Here is a 27,834-nt window from a genome sequence, read left to right as displayed (position 1 = left end):
GGCTTGTCCATGTTCATGTTAGCACATGGGCACCTGGTCTGAAATGACACGCTGGCGTTACCTGGCCCTTCCTTCGTAGAGTTCAAGGTGAAAACCTCAATACGAGCCAAGCTGGGAGGCTCAGGTACTACTTTATCTTTGTTGTTTAGTGGTTTTCCTCTTTCCAGGACAATGGCCTCAAAGCTCAGGTGACCTCATCGACTCGCCTGGGCAGGTAAGTATGGAACCTGGACAGGGCTGGAATGGGAGTGAGTCCTGTTTGGGGGAAGTGACATCAGTGTGGCGCTGGGGGCAAGGGGAGCTGCTTTTTAAAGGACCCGTCTTCCCCGCAGCCCGTTCAGCATGCCCTCTGAAGGTGGCACATCCACATCCCACGTTGTGCCCACGGGCCCACAACACCGAAGACCAGCACACTGCCCGGGCACTCACACGGGTGAGTCCAGGGTCTCAGACTGGTCCAGGGTCTTGACAGTGACGTTCCTGAGGGCACAGGGAACACTATGCGAGAGAGAGCCTCTCGGAGGAGCAGCCTTCGTGGGGGGCTCATTCCCCTAATGTCCCTCCATCCTGAGCGGCCCAGCTTGCAGCATTACAGGGCCACCCACTTCCACAGGGAAAACTGCCTGCACCGTCAGGGTTCCACACACCCACATAACCAACACCCTGAGCGAACGGCAGGCAGAACCCCTCCGGTCACTGACCTCCTCCCAGGGTTTCCACCATGCTGACTTCCCACAGCAGAGATGAGTTGTGTGTCCCCGTTTAACCCCATACTCAACAGAGCCCATAGCTGATTTTAAAAAATGCCCTTTTAAAATCTTAGTTCCCTTGACCCCATGGTTGTCTGGTGGCACAGGCAGGTAACAGGCAGTGTTCCTATCCTGGGGCTGCTGAGTCACGAGGAAACCAAATGACTCGGGTAGTCTCGGCCCCACAGTGCCAGCAGGCACCTGGCCACTCAGCTAGCTCGCCCCAAGCCATGCGACATCCGGGGGCCTCATGCAACAGGCTGCAGCCCTCTGCTCAGACCCCTTGGTCCTGCTCGGAGGGCATGGGCTTGAGACGTGATGTAGGTGCCGGGGACAAGCTCCTGGTACATGAAGAGGCCTCGGTGGTGACAAAGCCCAGAGCCTTGAAGATGTTTTAGGGGCCTGTGAGAAACGGCCAAACGTTGTAGCCACCTGTGAGACGCGATGATCTGGTTTGCTCACATCAGTCCAGAATTTCTCTTCTAGAAATTCCTTTGGAGCCATCTGACAGGCCACAGTCTTTTATCTTGTGTCTTATCACATTGTGATGATCACATTGTGAGGAACGACAGGCTGAACCTGTTTGACGACCCACCATCTTGCTCGCTGTGTGCACGTCAGAAAACAACCCATACGACTGCCACTGAGCATCAGGAAATATTCACAGAACGGCTCCCCCATAACCCACTGACCACTTACTGAGCACCTTCTAGGGGTTGGGATATGTCTCCCATTTCAATAACAACCCCAAAAGACAGGCACAACTCCCCCATTTCACAGGTGAGAGCCTGAGACTGAGGTGGGAAGTGACGTTCCCAAGGGAGCCCAGGTGGCAGAGTTGGGTTCTGCCTGGCTCCAAAGCCCATGCTCTCCCCCACCAGAAAGCCCCTGCAGGGCAAGCCCAAAGACCTGAGAAGGGCGGGCTCTGTGGGCCCCTCTGAGGACATGGGTGAGGCCAGCAGCGTGAAATGCGAGGGAAGGGAGCAGAAGGGGTGGACTACGAGGTGGCCCCAACATCCCCATCACTCTCACCAAGGGCCGTACTATCACAATCAAAGAACGTCAGCCCTGACAGCAACTTCGAGGGCCTGAAGCCCCACCTCCCCTGGATCAATGAGGAGACAGACATTGAGAAAGGATGTATGACTGGCCCAGGGTCACCCAGGGCAGGACAAGGAGGGCTCCACTCTGTCCTCAGCGACTGGTGGCCTCCTTTTTCTGTTTTGCCTTCCTTGCAGCCGGGGTGGTAGGTTTTATGTGGGCAGAAGACACCCCCCAGGTGACCACAGGGAAGTAGGGGGTTCCATGGGGAAGTCAGGAAGGAGTACACTGTGCTGTGGAGACAGAACCTCCAGCTCCCCTTTCTTTTGAGGGCCTCTGTTGACCTTGAGGGGAACTCCGGGCACAGCGCATTCCCTTGGCCTTTCCCTGAACCAGCAGCCTGCTGCTGTGAGGAGAGCACCTTCGCGTCACACAGGTGTGGGGCAAACATTCTCCAGGAGGAGGGGAGTCAGGAGTCGGGGGAGGAGGGAACCCCCTGAAGACTTTGGCCTTGGGGGTGACATCACGGGCCTCGGAAGCAAATGCATTTTATAGAGCCAATAAACTAGACACAGTCTGGCTCTTGAAGTGCCATCAGGTGCCAGGGAGCCCAGCCTTGCTTACTCTGCTGGAAGGAGAATCAGCAGTAGAGGCAGAACTGAGTTCAGTGACCTGTCCAAGGTCACACAGCCAGATAGGGACGGACTCCAGGTGAGGACCCACTGCGCCGTGTCAGCAGGCTGCAGTGGGGCCTGCTGCCCCCTGCCTGACCCGCAGTGGTCTCTAAAGACCTCTTGGTGAGCCCGTGCACCTCACTCGGCCCCCTGAGAAGTTGCCAGGTGGGACTCTGACCTAGAATAGTGCTAATGGCAAATATTTACACTATCTTAACATATTTAGTCATTTAACCCTCAAAACTGCTCAGAAGTCACACAGTACTGTGGCCCCTAAGCAGAGGCGTTAAGCATTTTGCCAAGGTCACACGGCTAATAAAGGGTAGAGCAGGAAGTATTTTAGCTGCCAGTGGAGGTCAGGCCCCAGCCCACCCATCGCCCCAGGCCCCCAGGATGTGTTGGGTCCTTTGCAAATACGGGAGGTGGGCTCATGTGTGAAACACAAGTGGCCGCTTCTCCTTGCCCTCAGTGCCCGAGGGGGTGGCTTAGGGTGCCCAGGGCAGAAGACGGCAGCCCTGCAATGGGGCTTTGGCCACCCCAGCAGGAGCTGCCTTTCAATGGGTGTGAGGGTTTGCCGGGTGGCTATGAGGTTCCCATTTCTCTCGATGTAAAGCACAGGCTCACTGCCTTCAGTGGGGAGCCCTGGGTGCCACCCCCTCTCCCTGCCGAGTCCACGCTCAGGTGGAGGCAGAGACCTGCAGTGAGGGAGGGGCCGTGGCCAGTGGTCCTCAATCACCTGTTTCCCTGGGACACAGGGTCCTGAGCCTTCTTTCCACCCATTTGACTCCAACCAGCCACACGTGTTCAGCATAACCTCAGTGCCCACCCTCACTGGGTCCTGGGGGGGTTCCACGGGTGAAGAGACAACCACCCCACACATGCACCCCAAGGTCACAGTGCAGCTCAGGAGTCAAGCGAACATGCCCAGCTGTTCTACAAGGCAGGCGGAGATCAGAGTTTATAACCCCGTGTGCTCTGAGAGTTCAGGGGCGGGAAAGTTCGATTCCCACAGCACAGGTCAAGGAGAGCAGATGAAGGGATGGAGGCACTCCTCCTGGACTTGGAGGGTGACTGGGCTTCTGGGGCCTGGGTACCCTGTTGGAGAACCCGTGCCAGACTCAGAGCTCTCCGGGATCACACACTTTTCTTTAATATCCGCTGAGAATCTGTCATTAGGTGACCATCCCTGTGCTCCGGAGCCCTGCCCTGTGGACAAATCCAGGAAGAGTAAACAAATGTTGCCATGGCAACAGCAGGCCCTGCGCCAAGGAGACAGAGGTACAGGAAGTGCCACGAAGACAGTGCCTGTCATGAAGCTTCGTCTTGTGACATATCCAGGTGCCACCGAGCCTTCCAACAGGTGAGCCCTACAAAGGAAAGCAGCCTTCAGGGGCTACACGGAGTCCTGGAGGTCATCTCACAGGCTCAGGGAAGGGACTCAGAGGCCTCCGCCCAGGGAGGGGATAAGTAGCTTTGGTGTGAAGGCCTCCTGTCCAGGTGACTTGTTTCTATCTTGCTTTGGAACAACACAGAATGAGATTAACCCCATCGCCAGCCTTTTATTGCCCTTTTTCAGTTAAACCACCTTGGTGGCCTCGCCATCAAACTGCTCGTCCTCACGCACGGTGCCCAGAGCCTGGCTGTCCCGGTCATTCTTCTCCAGCTCATCGAAGCTTGTCCTGCAAGCCGTCCCAGGGCTGAGGACGGAGCACATATGGACTGACCCGCGGGCCTCACACTGGGCGCTGTGGCTCCATGAATTTGGCCAAAGTGGGCAGCCACAGGAGCCCCCCAGCTCCCACCCTTCCCTTTCCCCTCTCCCTGGATGAATTCCTCCACTCAGAAATGGGAAGGACAAGTTCTGGGTCACTGGGACAGGGGGTGTGTACTGAGTAACTGTCGGGCTTCTCTGGAGAGAATAACCCATTCTCTCAGAGTTCAACCCATTATGAGCCGGTTGAGAAAAGCAGGGACTCGGGTAAGAGTTGACATCATTGGGCATCTTGTCCAGGTTCTTATCTAGTGACTCTTCTGTTGTATGGGAGTCCAACCTGAACTTGGGAGTAGGAGGCTCTGTGGGGGTGGGGAGGCCGTTCTGCTGTCTGTCTCTCATCCGAGGCAAGAAGCCTGCCCTGCAGGCAGCCCTCCTCTTCCCTCTCCTCCCTGCTGGTGATTCAGCTGGTGGGAACCACTGGAGTCCTGGGAAAGAGGAAAACACAGCTGACCAGGGAGGCTGACGTTGCTGTTCAGCCACAGCTGAATGGAGGCACTGTTCTTTCTTCCCGGGGTGACTTCCAAAGCCGAACCATCGTTTGAATCCAAATATAGTTCAAACCCCTCCACTGCACCTGCCCAAACCAGCAAGATGGGTGTCCCCGAAAGTGGTAAGACTTGTCCAGATTCTCTCAGCCACTTTCCCGGTCTGATTCGGCAGTTTATGGCCCAAAGTGGTGAAAGGTAAATTAATTATGCTGACAGCTTTGGAAAGCACTGGGGCCCAGTGCTCCTTCCTGGGAACACCTCCACACTCTAAAAGGGGTGGGAGTAGGGGTGGGGTCTCCTTCCAGCGTCCCTTCTTCCGCCTGCATTCTGACTGCCCCACGTGAGCGTGCGCACTGCTCCCAGCCTGCACTGAGTCAGCACCCTGGAGAGCTGCGCCCCACCCCCTTCCTGAGCGATGAGGTCAGCAGAGATGCTGGCCTGCCTGGCCTCTGAGCACAGCGGGAGAAGGAACCGCAGCCACTAGGCAAAGCTCCCAATAACTGAGTTGAAGTCGTGCTCTGGAAGGCTGTGGAAAGCCCCAGAACTCCAGGGGCCCAGGGAACAGGGCTCCAAAGTGCAGCTTTGCTGACAAAATCTCATGGTGGACACTCCGATGGCTGTGACATTGTTCAGCACTTATTAGCAAGTTGCTTCATAGACACTGAATTGGGGCGGCCATCGCAAGACTCATGAAGCGTCACTTCTTCTGTTCCTCCGGTGCCACACTTCCGAGAGCGCTGATGCTGCGTTACAGAGAGCTGCAGACTCACGGGAGTGGCCAGGCTATGATTGCAGGCACTTCTGTTTTAAGATGCAAGTCAGACCACCTGCTCAGATTCCATTAAAGTAGCTCTCCCTCTCACAGGGTGCCGAGGGCAGATGCATCATCTCTGCACCGCTCGCCCAGGAGAAAACACACCTGTTTGCCAGCCAGGCTTGGGGAGGTGTTTGGGCCTGAGAATAGCTCATGAGCTCCACATCAGAACCCCAGCCTCTGGCTTCTCTCCAGCCCACTGGTTCTCAACAGCAGGGTGAAAAGTGAACCACAGGGGAGTTACTTACAGTGCAAATTTTGGGCCCTACCAGAAAGATTCTGACTTGGGATAGGTCTGGGCTGGGGCTGGGAATCACCCACAGCTGTGGGGGATTCTGCCACACACTGGAGCAAACCGGATTGTGGGAAAGTGGGGGCTATTAGGTACTCCCACACTGTTAGAGGTCAGGGGCACACCGCAGAGCCCACTCCCTGCAGCGAACGTCCAGCTGCCCCTGAAGCTGCCCACTGACCCAGACCCCAGCTGTCCTTGACTCAGGAGGCCATGGCCCTGCCTACTTGGGCAGCCTCCCCATGGCCCTGCCATCTTCTCACTGGTTCTCAGGAGGCTAAGGGAGTGGGGTTGATCCAGCCTTCCTCCTGGGAAGTCGAAAGCAGAGGGTGGACACCCTTCTGTCGGGCCTCTCTATTAGAGGGAACAGACAACAGGTCGTTTCTAACAAGAAATGGCCACTGGACTTGGCCAAGCAGATGGGAGCCCCGTGTCCGACCTGAAGCGTGGCCAGGAGTTTGTATACCCAGCAGTGGACAGCGAACATTACTGGTGTTCAGGTGGCTCTGCCATAGCCTCTACCTGATGTCCCAAAGCAGGGGAGGCATGCTCTTGGTGCCCTGGCATTTTCCTCTAGAAACACTGCTACACGTGGGGAAACGTGGGCGCCGCAGTCTGCCGGTGGATGGGTGAATAGGTTCCCAGCAGGCTGTTCTGGAAACCTACCTCTGATGCGCGACATCGTTGCTCTGGGAATGTGTATTCTGAACTTCTCAAATCTCATTGCCAGCAAACTCAGGGAACACCATCTGCCTGTTGAGTTGGGGACTGCTTGTACGGCTCAGCCCTTGAATGTCTCTGAGGAGGCTGGGGCAAAGCCCAGGCCCTGATTCCAAAGGTCCGGCATGAGCATGCCTCAAGCAGAGTCCTCATTGAAAGGCTCAGCTATCTTCATCCCACGGGCTGATGGGCGGATGTGCCAGGTTCCGGGTGGTGGGACTCCAGGTGGGCCCCCAGCCCACGGCCCACAAATGAGGAGACTGCAGGGCTGCTTGGGGCCCTGACCTATCTCCTGGTGGGGTCCGATTTCCCTCCCTACAAACCAGGAAGCCAACTGCCTGCTTGCAGAGCTTTGGCCCGGAAGACAGAAAAGCCCTATCTTCAGCTGCAGGGTATTGCTTTTGTCTTCACTCAGGTGGACCTGTGAGCCCTGGGGCATTTTACTGGAAGGTGTTTGCAGACGAAGAGCCGCTCTGAGAGGTTGCTCTGGGCATTGAACCCGGCCACAGACTCAGCCCCTGCTAGGCACCGTCACCCCACCGTCACCTCACCGTCTCCCAGCTTGTTTGTGCTCAGGGCACAGTGTAAGGAAGTTCTTAGAGACCAGACGCAATGCCCCTTACTCATATCATATCTCATGCCAAATGTGTTTGGGGATACGTACCAAACAAAAATCTTTTTGGCAGGACTGAAACATGAAGCAAGGGGATCATGAAGAGTTAAGAATAAAGTTTGTTTCCATAGAAAATTCTGAAATTGCAAAATGGCATCATTGCCAGATGGGAGGTTGGAGGGATTCCACACCCACAGAGGCAGGAGTTGGTGACCTGTACACCTCAGGATGTTGAATTAAGGATTCTACCGATACTATTCCAGGGCCTCTCACCGTAACACACAAACATTCAGAATCTGGAATGCACAATAGGACACTGGGCCCTTGAAACCCAACACGTATCTTCGGGTGGAGGACTGGCAAACAGGGTCCTTGTGAAAGCCATTACGTAAGAGGTGAAGAGACCTACTCGAGACCCGCTGTGAACACAGGTCTTAGCGGGCGGGCAAACCCAGGCTCTCAGTGTCACGAGGCGAGCAGCGGCTCACAAGGGCGTCATCTGCACTCAGGCCCACTGGTGCCCGACCCAGGGCTAATTCCTCTTAGTCTAATCCACTCCCAGATAAAGCAGGAGAGTAGCCAGGACTAAAACCTGGTATGAAACCCCAAGGTATGAGGTGGGTCTTACTCACAACCCCACCTTTCTTTTCAAAGAAGCATCAAGCCTGCATTTGAAACAAAACCCCACCTTCCTCCTCCTCTGCTCATTCCTCAGGCAGCTCTGAGGTGCGCTGTGATTTCTCAACAGTGTCCTGAGCCAAATCACAGGAGGACACACGGCGGCAGATCCAGACTTGCCGGCCCCGCGGAGATTACACAAAGCTCGGCCCCAAACGCGGCATCATGTGACTCTGTACGAGGTGCTGAACATTCCGGAGGGCCTGCACGTCAGATGCCTGCCTGCCTGTGTTCCCACAGGCCTGGCGCAAGGCCCTCGGTTAAGTGCAGGTTCTGTGCTACCAAGACACACCAACGGCCTAATTTTGCCTCCTGAACCTTTTGAGAACAAGACTGTTGTAGGCCAACCCTCTCCTACCCCCCATCTTTCTTCCTCTCCTGCCAGGATGTCACCCACAAAAGTCGAGGAAAAAACACAGTCCCATAAACAGGAGCTTTATTCAACTACGTGTTACGTAAAAGAACATATAAATGGACCTTTAAATACATTCAGTTCATCTTAAACAATTTTATATAGAAACTTATTTACATTTCTCCATTATATACTTAAATTATTTTTCCAAGCTTACTACCGATAAAAGGTAATAGAATGACCACCTGCTCGCACAGATGCAAATACAGAAGTTGTCCACAGGGCTAAGTAAAATAAAACACCACTTCCCAGGTTATTCGATTTCAAAGCAACAACTTGTTCTGGAGGTGCTTTCCTCTGTCCAGGCCTTTAGCGAGGGCCCTGCTGTACAGGTGCCAGGGGCCGCTTTACGACAACTTGGACTGTTGGAGCCAGGACCCCTGGAGACCCGTCTGGAGGCCATGCCCCCACCTCCGCAGACTGAGAAACTGGCTTACGGAGAGGGAGTAGCCTGCCCAAGTTACATAGCATCAGCGGTGGAACAGGGACTCGAACCCTGGTCCTTAGGATCTCACCTAGGAGTCCTGACTCCGTCATTATCCACAGATCCATGAACTTTTTATCTCTTTCATCCATTTCCCATCCACCCACGGGCCCTATGTTTTGAATGTAGTTGTCTGCGTGGTGAAACACAGCTCAGGGTTCCCATTACCCATCTCTGCGGGGCCTGGAAACACCTACTTGGGGCTATTTTTACAAGAGGTTGTGTGGTCAGGTGCCTTATTCTTCAACCATAAAGTTCACCGTTTCAATTTAGCTGACTCATCCAAGTTGAATTTCCAATTAATTTGGTTGGAAGGCAACATCGTACAAGAAAGAAACTGTAATACATCTTGTTTGCCTAAATCCATCTACCACCATTGGATCTGAAACACGGTTTACACTAACAAGTGACCAAGAGTGGAACCAAAAAAGCTTCAATCATTCCCCCATTTCCCTACTAGTCTCAGACGTAGTGAAATGGGCCCTGGGTAGAAAAAGTACGTGTTCCCCTTTCTTTTGAACGAGGCCTTTTTTCCAAAGCCTCATTTTTCCTGATGATATACATTCGTCTAAAAGTAATTTCACTTTTTTAGTGTTTTTAAAAACTTGATTTGGTTTCTCTCAAGATTTCAAAACCACTGTACCAAAGAACCGAGTCAACATTTAAAAGTATCGCTGATCAGACAGACTGACTCCAGAATCCAGGTCACAGCAGAAAGGAAGGAACGGCTGGGAGCAGGTGAAGAGGACTGGGAGACAGACAGATTCGTTCTCACCTGTAACTACAGCGAACACAAGTCATAGCAGCTTTCATCAGTGGTACAACAGATAATACATGAATAGGAAAACAAGGAATGGGAAAGGTGTGATCAGCTGACGGCCCCCATCGCCTTCTAAATTCTGAAAGATCCAGCATTCTCCCAGGGGCTGCCACCTGCCTGCAGGGAGGCTGGCCCTGCAGCCATGTGGGCCCCCAAGTGCACATCCTACTGTCCATGGGGCCCCCCTGAACTCACAGGAGCACCAATTTCTGCCCGTAGGTCTCACTTTTCCTCCTGCTCACATGCAGACCCTCACCCAAAGTCACGCAGGGAGAGGTGAGCAAGGCAGAGTCTTCCAGGACACGGTGCCAGCCCCAGAACACCAAGGGCTCGTGGAGAAGTCCAGTTGCCAGCAATGGACGGTGGGTGGGCAGGTGGAACCCTGAGGCCGGGGAACATAGGAAGGTAAAAATATCTTCATACAAAGCGGTCTCTCTTCTGCCTTCTTCCCCCCAAGGGAGCATTCACTCTGCAAAAGGAACCAACTAAAACACTGAATTTTTATATGAAAAAATAAGCCTTTGATCTATAAAAACTGGCCAAAATTCCTTTTTTGCTCACTACATACTGGAGCGTCATCTTACACGCTCCAGTCTTTCACGGGGCTTTTGTCCGGGGGAGAGGGTTGGCTTGCACCGTCCTCGGGCATGTGTGTGGAAGGTGTCGCCGAGACAGGGGCGACCGGGGACCTGACAGCAGGCATCAGTCCACGGGACGGGTGGTGCCGTCCACGACAGGAGCGTTAGCAGGTGGCACCAGTGATTTGCATGCTGTGGGACAGGCATTGGGAGCTGGCCTTTCACAGCAGTCAGTCCTCATGGTAACCCCAGGAGGAGAGGGGACAGGCACTCGTCACTTCCACAGGGGATTGAGGATTTTCCCCAGTGTGGTCCGACCGGAGTCTTTCTTTCTGAAGGAGGCCCTCTCCGCAGTCCCTCTGCCCTTCAGAGAGGGCTCTGTGTTGGCACTGGGACCCTCAGGAGACTCCGGACACTTTCTGGAGGCCCGGGTGCTGCTGGCCCGCCGCAAGGTGCCACTCTCCTTGGAGCCTGCGTCATCAGAGCCGCTCTTCACCCTCAGCTGCCGGTGGGAGACTGCCCGAGTGAGGCCAGGGGCCTTGTTCACAGGAAGAGGATCTGTTTTCATGCACCGAGATGAGGAGGCCACTGTGTTTCGGGCAAAGCTCGGCACATGGGGTGCGCCGCGGGGGGCGCTGGGGGTGGGTGGAGGGGGCTTGGGCTCTTCCTCTGGGCTCTGGGGGCCCGGGGAGCTGGAGCGGCAGATCTTATTTTCCTCGGATTTCTGTCGGGGGACGTTCCGGAGGGGCTTGGCACTGGGCTTCTTGAGGGAGCCCCTGGGCTGCAGGGCAGGCTCCTTCCCGGGCCGGGTGCTGGCGGAGCCGAGCCTCGCTCGCGGTGGCTTCTGCTCCTCGGTCACCTCCCCAGGCCCCTTCGAGGACCTCCTGGGTGACGTGTCAGAGGTGCCCTTTACAGAGTTCCGGCGGGACCACGGTGCGTCTGTGCTGCAACTGCCGGGTGGCTCCCGAGGGGGCTGCTTCCAGCCCGAAGAGCCCCTGCTAGCCCTGGAAATGGGCACAACTTTGCGCATGCTCTCACTCTCCGAGGACGTCAGGGTCCGCACAGGCTTGGGCACGGCCCCCTGGCCTCGTGGGGCCGTCCCCTGGTTGGGGGCTCCCTGGGACGTTTCTTTCAGGGAGTTTCTCTTTAGTGACACCCCATCCTTCCCTTTAGAGGGTCTGTCCCTGGAAAGACCACCCTTGCCACCAGGCCCGCTCTTTGCAGAGGTGAGAGCAGGGGCATCCTCAGGGGGGCTGGAGACAGGGTTAGAGGACACCTGGCTACCACTGGTCTCCCCTACTGCAGAGGACACAGAGCCATCCTCCTCGCCCCTTTCCCCCGCCTCCCCGCCACCGGGCCTGGAGTCGGTTTCCTCCGAGCAGTCCAAGGTCAGCGAGCAATCGGTGGCATCAGAGATGCAGGACAGAGGCCCGGGGTCCTTGTTCTCAGGTTTGATGTTGGGCTCATCAGGGGCAGGCCCGTCACCCTCCAGGGCTGGACTGAGACCACCCTGGGCCCCCGTACCCACAGGCGTCAGGCTGCTGTCACCAGCGGTGCTGAGGGGCTGCAGGGCCCTATCCTCTGAAGACACCAGCAACACTGGGCTGAAGTCGGACAGGTTCTGCTGGGGTGTCTCCTCTGGGTCCTTGGGAATCTGGACCTCAAACTGGGCCAGCCCAGTCACCAGCTCGTGCTCCTCAATTCCCAGAGTCAGTGACGAGAGTGGAGGGGACAAGAGAGACGTCAGGCCCACAGGCTCGCTGTTCCTCTTTTGGGGCATGCTGAGTCTGCTGCGCCGAGGTCGAAGCAAAACTGGAGCAGGCTCCTCCATCTGGGGGACGAGGAGCTGGCCACACGAGGCTGAGGGTGGGTCAGGGGCTCCCGCCTGGCCCTCTGAGGCCAGAGGCCCGTGTGTGCGTTTTGAGTCCTGATCCCTTGGCTCCCTAGACTCCATCCAGGCCACCGTGGGCCGAGCCTGCCGGGGGCTGTTCCAGGGCAAGCTATTGAACTTGTTGGGGTCCTCGGGGCTGCCCATGGAGCTCTCCAGGAAGGTCAGCAGCTCCCGGTCAGCGGTGGTGCCCAGGGACAGGCGGGAGCGGCGGGTGTTCGGGGGCCGGTAGGAGGGGCTGACAGGCCTACGGTGCAGGAAAGAGGGCAGATCCTCTGCATCCTTCTTGAACAGCAGCTCCACATCATTCTCACTACTGCTCCGGCCGAATCCCACGAGCTCCCCAGCCGCCCAGGAACGCCGCTTCTGCTCCTGCTCCTTCAGCCGCCGCAGCTGCCTCAGCTCCTGCACCTGCCGGTTGTGGTTGTCCTGAACGAGGGGTGGAGAAAAGCCCGAAGATGCATCAGACACATGGGACCCATGTGCGACTGCAGAGCCACCTACCCCGAGACCTCAGTGAGACACACACGTGTGTGGAGGAGGGGGCTGGGTCATGGGTGTCACTGAGAGAGAACAAGTGTGCTTATACAAGTGCGTGGGGGGAGGCTAGGTCCTCCCGGAGCTATGTGGGGATGACCAGAGGAGCCCACTACACCTGCACCCAAAAGTCTGTCTAAGGGTGACGTCGGACCCCTGGGCCCAACTCCCAGCTTTGCAGTCAAGGCACTGTCCCCTCAGTGTGGGCTGTGACCTCAACTCCGAGGAAACCTGATTTGGTTCTTGCAAGGCTACGGCAATACACACACGCACACACACACGTGCTCCTGTGTGGCGCCTTCTACCTAACAAGGATGCAGATGTGTAAATGTACACCCAAGATATTGAGAGAGGCCTTTCAAATGTCTGTTCTGACTGCTCCCTGGTAAAAAACAACAACCAAAAAAACACCAGAAAGGCCAGGGTGGCTCTGTCCCTCCTGCCCCATGCCCTTCCCACAATTGGAGAAGAGGATTTGCCTTGCAAATCCTTTTACCTTCCACCCTGTTCCAAGCAGCCAGCCCTCCACCAATAACACGGAACCAAAACAAGTGCACTCAACAAAGCACACGTTACCGCCTGGCTATGTACTTTAAATAAATTTGTATCCTGGAAATTGGTAGGATCTCCCAACCCAAATCTGTTATTGGTAGCACCTTTTACTTGAAAATCAGTATCTTCAAATGGTGGACATTCCTGTCCAAGTTTCTGTGAGGCCCTGGCTCTGGCTGGCTGCCTGTTTGGGGGGGTGGGGCAGCCCTTGGCTCTCAGGGCAGCTGGGCTGAGAGCATCACACAGGTGGCCTCAAGAGCCTATAGAATTCTGACGGGAGCCAATTTGGCATGTCCCACCCACCACCGCCTTCCCCTTCTGAGCTCACTGCTTGGACAAGGGAGAGTAAACGTGGCCACAGGCTGAACCTCTGTCTCTTAGCTGCACAGAGGAAGGAAGAATCGAGAAATCAAGGGACTCTGGCCTACTCACTTAGGGGCGGAGAGAAACTTGACCAGTCCCTCAAAGAAATCTGGCTATGGACAAATCTGCTCCTGAAATACAGAGGCAGACATGATGCCCAAGTAGGAGGCTCCTCTTCAGCACCAGAAATGAAGGGAGGGGAGTTGTTTTGTTTTTAATTGAAATGAAAGTCTTATTTGCAAAGCCAAGCAACCCAGAGAGTTTTCTGGCTTCTGCAATGAACTCAGAGATTATCGGAACCGACGGTCGTACTCAGACCATCAAGGGCGCTCCAATGGTGGCAAGCCCTGGTGATGGCTACGGTGCTCCCACCAGTGAGAGGGGGCCTTCTGGTCCTCCCACTGCAGCAAAGGTCTCCTGGAAGAGGGATTTTCTCCCGGGGAGGAGGCGAGAAAGACCTTTAGGAGCTTCACAGAGACTTTTTAATATTGTGACTGCCATCATAAATAAACCTAACAACATGCTTTTAGGGCACAGAAATGAGGGTTGGGTCCTCAGAGTCGCGGAGGGCAGGGATGGCAGAGCCATCCCCCCAGTCCCAGCCCAGAGCCTGGCGACCCTGCCTGAGCCTGACTTGCCCGAAACCCCAGAAATGCTCCACCATCTTTCTGCTAGGGGCAGAGGGCTGGGTCTGGAAGAAAAAAAGAAATTAAAAATCCAACAACTCAGAAAACACAGAGATGCCACCTGCCGTACCTTTACCGCTTTGCTGAATTTGATACAAAAGTCTCGAAATATCTGAAGGCATTCATCCAGTTTCATGGTTTCTTTGTCTTCGCAGAAAAAATCTATAAGGGTGTGGGCCTCCTCCTGGAGCTCTCGTTTGCAGCGTTCCAGTTCTGTCAGCTTTTCCAGAGCAAACTGCGGAGAACAAACAGGCACATGTGGAGGTGAGCAGTCAGCGGACGGGCTGGTGCCCAGGAAGGCGTGCTCCTGGGCTGTTTCAGGTCTCCGAAAGGGGAAGGTTTATTGCAAGTCCGGTGCACTCAGAACCAAAAGGAAAATAAAATAGTTCAAACCAAACAAAACCTCCAGGGAAGCAAGGTGAACGCCTGTGTAGGGCCTGGGAGCAACAGGAGGGGCCGCAGGGCCTTAACCTGTAGAACGCCACTCACAAAATATTTCACCTTTAATGTCACTGAAAAGTAACATAGGTGAAATTGAGTCCTATTCTGGCCAAGAGCTAACTTTAGGGTCCCAGAAGGCACTTGGCTCTATTGATGAGTTGTTCGGTTGACAGGGAGGTTAGATTTAATCCCAAATGAGCAGGACTGAAGCCCTCATACCCAAAGGCCCCAACCAGGGCTTCTTATCCAGCTGCTTATCTAAGTCAGCGGGGGGTGCTCTGTCTATAGTTCATGCCTTTTAGTAGCTCTGAGATGGACCCAGCATTAACATCTTATTAAAGCTCCCCAGGAAATTCTGAGAGGCACCCGTGGTTAGGAATTAGTGCCCTATGCAAATCCATCCTCTTTACTTCTTCGTTGTCTCCTGATTCTTCTAGGACGAAGCCTCCAAGGCCCCTACAGGTTCAGGTACTGCCTCAACAAAGAAGTGAAAGCAGCCTGCTTTCCTCCAGTGCACGCCAACCGTCTCAGGGTGGGACCTACCGGGGCCAAGGGGCATGAACACACTTCCCTGCTGGCGCTTCAGGGACGGCTGATGCTGAGCTGAAACAAGGAAGCAGCGTGGTTCGAGGAGCCACAGCCCCACGGCACTGAATACGGGCACCCCGCTGAAGCCTCATGCTGCTCACTGCGCTTATACGACGGAGGAAGGTACGGAGTGTATCGCTTTATGAAACCATGCGTATCATGTTTTAAAGAAGGCTTACATTTGAGAAGCTGCCTGTTGAGTGGGGGGACAGGCCTAGGAAATGGAGAAGTTACAGGCTGCCCTCCCTCAAGGAGTCAAATCGCTGCTTGACATGTGTGGAGAGCTACAGACCCTGAAGAGAGCGCCGAGAAGACGCATCACCTCCTGCTCTCTCCCTTAAAAGCCCTCTTCTTACACTTAAACGTATTCAAGAGGTTGCAGGAACCAAAACTATTCAGGAAACCAAATACCAGAGAAAGTAACCTTCTGAGTCAGTAGCCCAAGGCAGTGTGTGCATTCACGTTTTGTTTTTCTTTATGGAGAGAAGGGTATTAATGAAAGGCTAGATCTCTGCCTGTCATTCTTCCACAGAAGGAAAGATGGATTCCAGCCAAGAACAGCTCAAATGCAGAAAAATAGGACTCTCGACAAGAAGGTACACAGGCGTTTACTCCACCTCATGTGTCTCACTGTTCCAGTCCAAGGGGACTGAGGGGACAAGGGGAAGGAATGACTTCAACGCACCGCAGTCACCCTCAGGACTTGGGAGGGTGAAATACCCTGAGTATGGGTCTGACAAGGCACCATGCTCAGAGCTATTCATCGGAAGTTCTTTGTTTGAATAATTCACAGTTAGGGCCAGGAACACTGGCAAAACATGAACAGCAACAGGTTAGCAGGGGAGGTAGCAAATTCAGCTTTCCATCTCTAAGTTGTCTGCCATGGACCAAAGTTCCAAAGCAGTTTCCTTGGTATTTCTCGCCCACACAGTCGAAAGACTGAAAGAGATCTGTCGTTTTTCTGCTCAAAAACCTTTAGCAGTTCCCCACAGCTTAGGGCGCAAAGTACAAAGTTTTCAGACTGGCATTCAGAGTCCTTCCTGGCCCGAGCCTAATCTACTTTAAAAAATCCTATCTCACCCTGGCCAGGTGGCTCAGTTGTGACTTTGATCCCAGTTGGGGCACGTAAGGGATCTGAGTGATTGACATTTCTCTCTCACATGGATGTCTCTCTCTCCCTCTCCCTCTCTCTCTTTTTCTTGCCCTCCTTGCTCTCTTGCTAAAATCAATGAAAACATATCCTTGGATGAGGATTAAAAAAAAATTTTTTTAATTCTATCTCCCCTATTTAAAGAAATAGAACTTAAAAAAGAAAACTAAATAGCTGGGTGGACGTTTTTATTTACAGAGATAAAAATGACTACCAGAAAGAAGTGTTGAGAGTTAAAACGAAGTTGCCTTTGAAGAGCAGCCTAGGGGTGCAACTGAGAGCTACTTTTCATCGTAAACCTTTCTGCTCGGCTGCTTAGCACACAACACTAATATTTAATGTGAGAACGGGGGAGCGAGGCATCCGGAATCCCTGACGTTCGGGATTTGCTTCATTTGTGTGAACGTGCTCACCGCTCAGCATTTTCCCACCTACCGTTAGGTGTCTGTGTGCTGGTGTTTTTGCACTTTTAGAAAAATCTGTGCCTTTTAAAGGGAAATTCAGAGACTGGTTATATGTAAAAGAAAACACAGAACACATGTTTAATAATAAAAATAAAATCCCAACAGAGCCAAACAAGATCCAGTGTTTAGTGATGGAAGCTGAAGCTCATAATAGTTGTAGCTTAATTACGAGTAAACGAGTATAGGCTGTGGTTGGAACCGCCTCAGGAGCACGGTGCTCCTTGCTGGGGCCAAGGGCAGCCCGGCCACACTGTTCCACCGAGCTCACCTCCGAGCACTGACATTTAAGGTGGCATACCATCTCCCCGAGGACGGAAAGCATAAAAAGGTGCCACTTCTTTTTTTTAATGAGGAAGATAAAAGAAGTATGTCAGCCTATGTGATTAGTGAGTCACAGGGAGCTGTCACAAACACGTCCACTCTGCGCTTTTCTGTTGTTATTCGGGGCAGTTCCTGCCACACCCTGCTGGGCTGATGCCTTTCGGGCGGTGATAGGCACGGCGATCGTGTTCTGCTCTCATTATAAAACGTGCCAAAACGCAGCTTGTGTCTTCAATAAACACAAGCGAGGCAACAACAGCCCAGGTTCTCAGGCGTCTTTACGATTTCTGTGGAACTTCGTTCTGTTGTCCACAAAATCGATGGGGAGACAGGAACCCCTAAACCTCAATTCAGAACCACGACTCGCGACGCCAGGGTTAAGTAGGCACCTTAAACTGATACCAGTCCACTGCAGCGCTACACGATCGTGAAAATCGAACAGTGACAAACAGGCCCGCTCCCTAACAAATACCTCAGTAAGTCGAGACCACATTCAGTAGCTTTTCCGCAAAAACAACCCAGCAGAGAATGGGCACTGAAACATGAAGTTCCCTTTACGGACTGGTGGGAGAAATATGAATGGGACCTGCTGCTTCCCCAAACACACCCATGCAAATCTAACCAGCCTCGGAGGAGCTGCTGCAAGATGAAATGGGGGGCCTTGAGTCACCCACAGACCTGAAGGAAATCTTGCATCTGCTGGCAGAGGTCCTCATCCCGCCGGATGTTTTCCTTCAGAGATCTTGTCCTGACGAAGAGCGAGTGCAGTTCCGCCTCCGTGTTATCCAGGGATAATCTGGAAGGAGAAAGGGGACAGTGGCAGTAGGCAACAGGGAAGCCTGTGTCACGTGGGTACATCAAACAAGTCTAACCGTGGTCAACCTTAAAAAGAGAAGGGGAGATACACCTGACACTAACACAGAGTAATATCGAATGTAAAAACAAAATCAAAACACAAACTGACCATCACATATCAGTTTGAATGCAAAAGCGGTTACAAGGGTCCCACTGTGTTCTATAGACATTAAAGAAACTGGGGGGGGGGTGGTAAAAGCAAAACCAAACACAAGGGGAAGGAGCCACTGCAATTGCACTGACCTATCCCTGTACTCAGTTTCCTCCTGGGCTGTTTTTTAAGAGGAGATGCCTTCTGAAAGGCACACACCGGCCAGAGAACAGGCTGCAGGTAACCGTGTCCTCGCTGGCAACCCAAACCATGGGACTTGTCTGAACGCCTGTAAGCAATGAGCATACGAACTAAAAACCGCGGGACTCAGATCCGCTTTCCCGTGGCCACTAAACACAAACACAAAAGCACTCACTCTGGAAAAGCAAGGGAGCCCATGCTGTTGATAGTCCTGCCGTTAAGGGTAAACGGAGACACTGAGCTGCCCTCATGTCGCTTGCCGCTGACAGCCAGAGTAGGCACTGTATTCACAAGAAAACTAACAATTCTGCAAAGGCTTCTGTTATATATACCAAATCCACATCAGTAGAGCATAAATGATGTTTTTGTCACCCAGTGAAGAAAAGAGATGAGCCCCCAAAATCCAGGGGGAAGTCAATCAGCAATTTCATATATTAGCATGCTTTCAGGCTGCCATGGCCAATTCTAACTTTTCTTCATGCAGTAAATCTTCCACCATTGATGGGCACTGACACCCATCTACGAGCTGTTGGTACTTCACCTTCCACATTACCGAACAGGATTTTTTCTAAGACAATAAACAGCTCACTAAACTTCCCCATCTAACTCTGTCCGGAACTGTCAGTTCAAACATGTAATGGTTATTTCTCTATTTCTGTTTTTTAGTAACATTTCTGTACTAATCAGAGGAAAAAAATATTCCCACAAAATTTCTTGTAGTAATTCAACACCAAAACTTTTATGAACGGTGCTCATTCTTCGGGGGGATAATCTGGTGATGGGTAAACATGAACTATGAACTGTTCACAGCTTTGCACTGATAACCTCACTCTGGGAAAGACCTGTGACTTGTGCTCATTGCCACTACACTGAGACACGGCCAACGACAGGGCTTGGCCCAAAAAGTGATGATTCACGTGCTTACGCATGTGGTTCGTGTCCTAACTGGACACGGCCACTCGAATAATTAAGTATATGCAATAAACTCTATTGCACACAAGCCCATGAACTAGGCGGATGGTGTGCGGAAGCCAGATCACTAGAGGTGACCTCGAGTATAGGCATCTCTTCCCAACTCCGCTTCAGTTAACGCCACATCGGCAGCTGGAGATCAGCCACGGTAGCAGTGTTTACGCCATGGAAATCAACAAACAATACAGATCAGAACTTTGTTCTCCCCTAAAAAGCTACTTTTTTGCACATTTACCGCTTTGATGCGGGGATGTGCGTGGCAAGTTTAAAAACACAGAACTCGAGAGGGCACGCACACACAGATTATACTATATTAAAATACACATCTTTAGTAGGATCAAAGCAAATCGAAGTGTTGTAAGTAGAGCGTTCTGCTTGGTGGATACTTTCTCTGTAAAGCTGAGTGACTAATTTAAAACAAAATCCTTTCACAGCCCTTGGCGCAGTTCCAACTTCTAATGTGATAGAAAATAAATGGACCATGTTAGATTCTACACGGAAACAAACACGGAGGGATGGTCCTGCAGGTGTGACTGATGATGCACCGGCTCCCGAGGTAACAGGCTGTGTTGTTTGAGCTCTGTCTTGGGTGTGGAGGGATCTGAAGGTCTTAATCCATGTTTTTTTACACTGATGATATTCATTGGTAATAGGTCTTTTTTAGGTTAAAATAAGGATTAATTTTTCAATACTCCCAAATCCCAAAGGTGTACACACACACCTCTGTAACTAAATGAAAGTAAGGTCTGAAAGTTCAACAAGACAAACTTTTTAAGGTTCACACGTGAATCCAGATGCTATACAATAGTCATCGGTTTTCATAAGAAGGTGGTTAAAAAGGAAAACCCTTAAATCGTCACAAGTCACTTTCAGTCTTCCCAGCTTACCTAGCAGCCTCCTGAACATGATGTAATTTTTCGGAAAAGTGAAGAAGACCATCATCATTCTTTTGGGCTTCCTGGAACAAAACCAGAATTTTCCCTCATTATACAGATAGAACTGGAAGGAAGTAATTTTCTCAGGGCTTAAAGGAACCTTAAAATCAACGTTCCCATTTTTATGCTTGATACTTTCAAAGCAGCTCCCTGAACTAGGAACTCTGATGTTCTTAGTAAGATTTACCAGAATGCCATGTCTCGAGATACATTTAACTTCCAAGAGCAAGTGATTCTGACATGAAATACAATGAACATGCCTGAAAACTCAGTGGAAGGAGGTGGTGGCTGAGCAGCACCCATTGTTTCCCAGAGAATCCAATACATCCTGCTTAAATACCACCCATACCTACGAGCGTGCCTTTAAACGACTGAGATACCTGCAGTTGTTAAACCAGTTTGCAAGCTGAGTTTAATGAGAAGGTGCGCAAGCCAGGGAGATTCTGGATTCTCTACCTGTTCACAGGGCATGAGGAAGGCAGGTATAAAGGGACCAATTAGCAACCCTGGAAACATCCCCACATGGGCAGGGACCAAGTCACACAGAGCACACCTGGATGCAGAAATCTAACAGAGCTGCCAGAAGACTCCCTGCAAGGCACGTGGGAGGAGGAACATATTTTCTGATTTTAATGTCCTGAAGATTAACTTTCAAATTAATCCTGAGGTCAACATGGCCTCCATCTTCTGAAGACTCCAGTAATAATTGAATGTATTATTTATGGGGAATGTAATATATGCTGAACATTAAGCTAAGCACTTGATGGGATTATCTGTTAACCCTCTCAGTTACCGGGTTTTGCAGTATCACTCCCCCATCACTAGATGAAGAGATTCGGGATCTGAGGTTTAAATAACTTGGGTGAGGAATTACAGCTAATAAATGACAAGTCGAAATCTCTCAGTTCTGCCCTGTTGTGAAGCTCCCAGTTGAAACCCGCACATGACATAGCTTCCTCCCCAGGCTGAAGCTACAGTCTTTGTATTTTCTGTCAAAACAACACAGCGGTCCAATGAAGGGAAAACAAACCAGAACAATTTGTTACTTGAGATAATTTCACAACAAAGAGATAATTGTCCTTGGCTGATTTTTCACTCTGTAACTGGCTCCTTCGGCATCACACAGACCCAGTCAAAAATGGAAGGGATGGACAGGGCTCATGAGTCCAAACCCTGGGCTCGCTGCAAGGCAGGCTAACCCATGCTTCACAAAAGGCAGAAAGGGGAAGTGATCTTTTTAATGGCCCTGACTCACTCCCTCGTTACATATAACTGGTCAAATATCTAGTCAATTCAACATCAGAAATGTTTCGACACCCAGGCCTCTACTTTCCATCCCTGTGGCCATTATCTGATTCTCAGCTCTCATCAATGAATTAGTGCCAACTGCCACCAAGAGGACCCCAGATTTCTACTTCTCTCTCCAGTCCAGCGCACCCTCCACATGGCCTTGTTTTCATAAAAACAAAAACAAAAAACCTACTCACACTATGCTACACACACACTCTGGTGGGCTCCACACTGCTAAAGCATGAAATCCAAATTCCCTAGCTTGAGGATCGGAACCCTTCATCATCTGTCTTCATCAACCCTCTCCCTCACTCCCCGACCACTCCACTCCCCTCCAGTCCTCTAGCTCTAGGCGCAGCTCAGCTCCCGAATTTGCACACAGTGCTTCTGCACAAGAACCTTCTTGGAGCCCACCATGCCCTTTCCTAATTCTGACGCCACCTTAGGCCTCGGAAAAACTGCACGGCCTGCGTGGGGGTTTGCACGCATTCTCTCTCCGTGTTAATCACCCCCGTACCTGTGCAACGAAGTGTAGAAGGTTCATCCCAGGTTTGTTGGCTTTTGTGTCTGCCAACTTGAGCAAAGAAGACAGTTTAAATCCTACTGCGTTGCCAGCATATCCTCCCTAAAAAGGACAAATCAGAAGAAAAAAAACACACATATATCTTTAGACTGACCAATAACGTTGGAAACACAACATTTTAATTCTTTTTAGTTTTACTTACTGCATTCATGATATTTCCCGCCTGTAGCACCAAGTGTAGTATCGAATGTAGCTCCTCACAAGACATTAGCTCTGTCAAAAAGAACACACCACAGGACCTTAGAGAAGCCTGCAGCTTCAATGCAGAAAAGACAGCGACCAGCTACTACATCCAAGTTCAAGGGTGTCTGAAGCAAGCTCTGACCCTCAACTGCATTCAAAGCCTGAGAAATTCAAATAAAGCAGCACACCTATGGTGTCTCTAAATGCAGCATTTGTACTGCAATCCACACCCTAGTGTTTAACTGGGAACCAAATTTGTGCAACACTTAAATATCACAAAATACTTCAATTGTAAAATTATTCAAATAGTGGAAAATTAAAAAGCCTCACAAAAAGCAGTGCACTGTATTATGGGAGTAAGTTTTCTCTCGGCAGTTACTTCTTCGTTTCCTTTATATTCACTAGCCTTTGACTACATGTAGGGACTATGAAAACTAATAGTGAGCAACATTTTGCTTAGTCGATAAGCTACGAGGAGATAAAAAATAAACAGGCTGGTATGACATGTAATAAGTTGCAAAGCACCAACCCTTAGGGGCCAGGCACCCAGAGAATCTTCCTATTTTATTTAAAACTATGCATTTCATTTGGATTGGCTTAAAGACTTAAAAAGAAATTTATCATTGTAATATATTGGTAAATTACCTCTTTAACTACAGAATCTTTTGTATACACACCTACACAAGTAATTGTTAAATGCACAATTAATTATCAAAAATTGTTAATGTATCTGGAAGGCTCAAAAAGTTTGATGATTAAAATGCAGTATACAGAGATAATATGCAAAATGCCACCTATTATATTTTAAGTTAACATTCTCCCTGAAGTCTGGTATTACTTTCAAAAAACTACATTTGGATCGCTGCCTGCACTGTGTTATCTAGGGAGGCCAGTTTCTGAAGGGGAGCCAGATAAGACACGTCTGAGCCGTGCACACACGTTTGCCCCGCTCGGTATGAAAACATGTTTTTCCGTCTCCGTTGGGACAAGAGGAACAACCCCTCTGAAGTTGCTGCAAAAGCCTGGGTCTAGAAAGAAATTTTAAAGGACCTCTAGACTGAAAGAAGAAAAAGTCTACATTCTTTGTCTCCCTTCTAAAATGAAGAAAACTATAATAGGCTGAAGAGAAAAAACTTGATCTCAACACAGGTTGGAGCAACTAAATGGGAAACCCAAATAGGAGCGGACAGTTCTGCACAATAACTAGAAATCCAGAAAATGGCTGAGAGGAAATGAGGGTGGCGCTGCTGAATGCTGGGAATGTGAGGGTCAGGAAGGGCCAGGGGCTGCCCCAGAGAAGACGAGGAGGCAACCGCACCTGGGCTGGGGCTGCATGCCCAGGGTCACAGGCAGCAGAAAGCCCAGCTCCCACCCCCATGGGCTGAGACATTAGGGCAACTCTGAGGGGCCTACCCAAGCTGGGTAAGCCGAAACATTTAGCAAGCTGTTCAAAGAAATGGAAATGGCCACCTCACCCTTCCCACATGTAGTGAGCCTGCCAGTTGTTAAGAGTCTGGAGGGGAGGTGGGTGGGATTGGGGGCACTAGGAACCCTGACAACAGTCACACTGGCTGCCCGGGAGAAGTCAGGAGGAATGGGGGTCTGCTGGAAAAGCAGGGTCCCAAACACCAACAGAGGAGAGACACACACACACACACACATACATGAAGCTAACCTTTGAGAGGAACAAGAGTGAGCTCACACAGCAAGGTTTATTCCAAAGCTTGAGATGAAAGAAACCTTCTCTTACGGGAGGATAATATGCTAATTAATTGATCGATGAATTAGTCAATTAATTAACTAATTGGGGGGGAGTAAATGTAGATAAACCTTAAATGCCATCCTTAGTAAGGTCTCATTTCCCTTTTTAGGGTGCATCAGAGATGGGACTTTGCATTTCTACTTTCAATGGAATAGTTTTTAAAAATAAACTGCTACCCAAATGAACAAAAAACCATTTACATGAAGCATCATGAATTTACCTACCTTTTATCGCAGTTCTTAGAACTGTTATATCTTTGTACAGAGAAGAACAAGAAGGTAAAAACTCTTTTTTTAGCACCATGGTTTCAATCCGAAGTGAATAGCTGAAAAGTAAAAATCAAACGATAAAATCTGATGTCACTGGTTGAAAAACCTCAGTCTGTAAAGAACAATGACCCGTGGTCCTTACTTTGGCACCTGAATTAAGCAGTGCAGAAAGGAGTCCGCCAGTGACAGCTTGGACACATCGCCACTAAATGTTTCTAATTTCTGTATCTAAAAAGACAAAGGGGAAAAGGGGGGTAGAGAAAAAAAAAAAACTTACGATTACAATGTACCATGATTTTACATTTCATCTTAGAATTCCTGTAAGCAAATAGGAGTGCAGTGCTGAATTCAAACGAGTAAAAGTGGGGACCTAAGAAAGACAGGAAAGGAAATCATCACATCTACTAGTTTGGTTTTTAAAAGCAGAAACACCAAAAGAAACAAAACATATTAGACAGAGAAGAGCGGCGTCACTTGCGTGGGTGTGAACAATCCCACTCCAACCAGAGAGCTGGGATCCTCCGCACGGGCTGCTAAAGGGAGGCTGAGAAAGGGCTGTTCTAAGGACGACAGTTTTCTGTACGTTGTAACCTGGAAGGGAGATCACTGCTTGGGAGAAGAAAAGAGAGACTGAGTGGTCATCATAATACGGCCCTTAAGTCGTAAGTGAAAAAAAAAATTCTTAGTATTTTTTAGTATTTGGGATATAAAATGCTTAACTGGGTAAAATCTAATGCAGATCTTTCTGTGGTCAAGTCCCCTTCACATATATTAACTTTATAGGAAGGGACCATTGTACGCTGAGGTGAGTACTCTCTGCTTCTCCGGCAGAGAGATAAAAAGGGACATGGCTTAACAGAAAGATCAATGTTAAGGGATCCCCCTATGAAAGAAATCAGGTAATACCAGAGTAAATACGATAGGATCCCATTCCTGTCATTTTATTTTTAAAGTGTCGCCTCCTTGCACGGATACACAGGAGAAAGATTAAACAGCCCGCCTACGCTAGGGATAGGATTCCAGTGGTAATTATTTCCTTCTGCTGCTTACTTTTATTTTCTAAAGTGTCTACAATGAACATGCATTATTCTTGTAAAAAATTAAACTAGAAGTTATTAAACATGCAAATATTCCTTCAAGTATAGGAAAGAACCTAGAGTTCTGAGACAGGAGTGTAGCTAAACAGCTAAGCAGGTGGGGATGGAGGCAAAGAGAAAGTTCTCTTCCACATCAGAGAGCGAGTCATGCCTTCCCCACACAGGTAGAAAACTGGACCAACCTGATGGCCAAAGCACTTCCGTCCACTGAGGCTTCCAACAAAAACAATTTATGCTAAGTAGGGCCTAAGACAACTAGTAAGGTAGACAGCCTACCTTTGCAGCTTCCCACCTTCTATTATTCTCCATAAAGCTTTCTCTGTTCCACCCCCTGGACTATGTTGGCTGCCCATAAAAATAACATGATTTTTAAGCCTCTTGAAAAATAGGAAATTACGTTCAAAACCACAGAGGTGGGAAGTATTTGCAGAGACCCAAAGATCCACAAACTGAAGTAGCTGCACCAATTCTTGAAGGCAGGAAGCAAACGGCACACTCGCACAACCTGGTTTTGATCTGGGCCTTAAGACCGTGTGGTCTTCTTCCGATGGCCAGAAAACAGCCATCGCTGGAACTGCATCATTCCCCCTGCCTTTGGGACCCCAAAGTGATTTTTGCCATCTTGAGTCTTACTAAAGGCAGATGGAACCTCTGGTTTTTAGCGAAGCCCAAATCAGAGCCTGGTTTCCGAACTAAGAAAGCTACAGGATGGATTCTGATCCCTCCTGAACAAGCCTCACAATTCACTATATATGGACAGGGGCAGAGTGAGGCCGTACCTTTTCTAAGACCACATACGTAGCATGAGCAACACTGCTGGAAGTAACAGCAGTTTTCTGTCCAAAGCATTCGAACAGGTCATGCCAAGTACTCTTGGTAGATATTTCACTGAGACATGTGCTAAACTGTAACTGAACAAGGATTAATCTCCTTCACTTATGGAAAGAGCTAAAAATGTTTAGATTTCAAGAGAATGGTGATGAAAAGATAGTATTTGATTTAAATGCCATGTATACAGTTCTTAATTGCATTTCAGAATGGGATTTATGTTCATTAAGTGGGATTACTGTAACTTCACAGTGCTAGGGAGGTCAAAACCAGAGGTGAAGCAACCCTGTAATTAGTATGCATTCCCACCATCATCAGAAAGCAAGCATTTATCAAACACCGCTGGGCACAGTGCTGTTGGCTGAGCCAAGTGACTCTCATTATGACCTGGCTGTGGCCGGGTCTGTCCTAACAGCCAACAGCATGCTCCTTCAGACTCGCGCATTCCTCAGGGCAGGCCTCCTTCATCCCATCTAATTCCACTCACATGGCCTTGAAATAGTTCCCACCCACAGACAAAGGGAAGATTCTGGGGCTCGTCCACTGTCAATGCGCCCCCCCCCCTTCCAGGGGCAAAGTAAACAAAAAAAGGAAGGAATGAGGTGATAAAACATCAGAGGGAACAATTCAATCTGCCCCCAGAGAGGAGAACATTTCTACCACCTTCCAGCCCTATATCTCCGACTGAGGTGGCGACAGGGTGCCGCTGTCCCGTCCCAGGGAAGGGCTCGCCAGCCAGGCAGGGGTCCCTTCCACTGCCCACCTGGCTTCTGCTCCAGCCTCCTCTCAGGGCACAAGAATACTTGGCTGGACATGGAGCACATGCCAGTTCTTTCATTTCTGGGTCTACCTTTTTCCTCTGCCAGTGCTAACCACGAGTTTCAGGCAAGATGAACAAACATGCCAGATAAAAGATTTGTGGCAAAGGGCAGAGGGATCCTGAACACAAATTAACCTTGGGCCGGCCAGTCAGCTGAGAATGCAGAGGAGAAAAGGCCTCTTTCCGTCCATATTTTTCCGCCCACTGATAAGATCGCAGGGGGATCTTGGGTGACGCTCACGCCAGTGCTCTGTGATAGCAGAGGTGATGACAAGGCTGCGAGGTCCCCTGAGAACTTTTGAGAGTTTTGGAAACCTCTGCCCTTCCTTCCTTCCTCCAAGTGCAGCAGAAGGGACTGCTCTGGGGTCAGACAAACCCAGGTTCACAGCCCCCTTCCTCCATGGCCAATCCACCGTGGGACACCAGACCCGGTCTATCTAGCCCATGGGGGGCCTCAGTTTCTCACTTGTACAATGAGGACTACCTTATGTCACTGTGAGGATCCAATGAAAACGGAAGACAAAATATTACAGCCACACCTTACTGACTGTCCACGTGCCAGACACTGGGCTGAGCCCTTGACATACATGATCTCGCTTGGCTACACTGTGCCCCGTCCAGTACCTGGAACATGGGGGTGCTCAACATGACCGCTTAGTCCCACCGTGTGCTAAAAATGAGCACAGAACGCTATGCCGCAGGCTCAGCAACATGCGGTTACGTGTACACTTATGCATTTGTGAGCATATTTCTGCCACATTCCTAAACCTCTCTCGCCTGGCCCTGCCTCCTGGCCTCATCTCCAGCCTCCACCCTCCACC

General features: G+C 50.5%; 1 protein-coding gene across 6 annotated transcripts in view; it reads right to left on the bottom strand.

Moving 5' to 3' along the window:
* Positions 1-8,262: 8,262 nt before the first annotated feature.
* The window catches only part of FHDC1 (FH2 domain containing 1), a 37,127-nt gene continuing 17,555 nt past the window's right edge, over positions 8,263-27,834 (bottom strand). For all 6 annotated transcript variants that reach the window (XM_053910839.2, XM_053910837.2, XM_053910840.2 and 3 more), the window contains exons 5-12: positions 24,411-24,496; positions 24,224-24,324; positions 22,197-22,267; positions 21,989-22,096; positions 20,134-20,204; positions 17,806-17,923; positions 14,234-14,398; positions 8,263-12,454 (exon numbers count right to left, since the gene is read on the bottom strand). In XM_053910839.2, coding sequence (XP_053766814.1) covers positions 10,412-12,454; positions 14,234-14,398; positions 17,806-17,923; positions 20,134-20,204; positions 21,989-22,096; positions 22,197-22,267; positions 24,224-24,324; positions 24,411-24,496 — 2,763 coding nt within the window. In that variant the 3' untranslated portion in view covers positions 8,263-10,411. The remainder of the gene's footprint in view (positions 12,455-14,233; positions 14,399-17,805; positions 17,924-20,133; positions 20,205-21,988; positions 22,097-22,196; positions 22,268-24,223; positions 24,325-24,410; positions 24,497-27,834) is intronic.

The sequence above is a fragment of the Desmodus rotundus genome, chromosome 9 (assembly GCF_022682495.2).
Source record: "Desmodus rotundus isolate HL8 chromosome 9, HLdesRot8A.1, whole genome shotgun sequence".
In the NCBI taxonomy this organism is placed as follows: Eukaryota; Metazoa; Chordata; class Mammalia; order Chiroptera; family Phyllostomidae; genus Desmodus; species Desmodus rotundus.
This window is presented reverse-complemented; position numbering and strand designations above follow the sequence as displayed.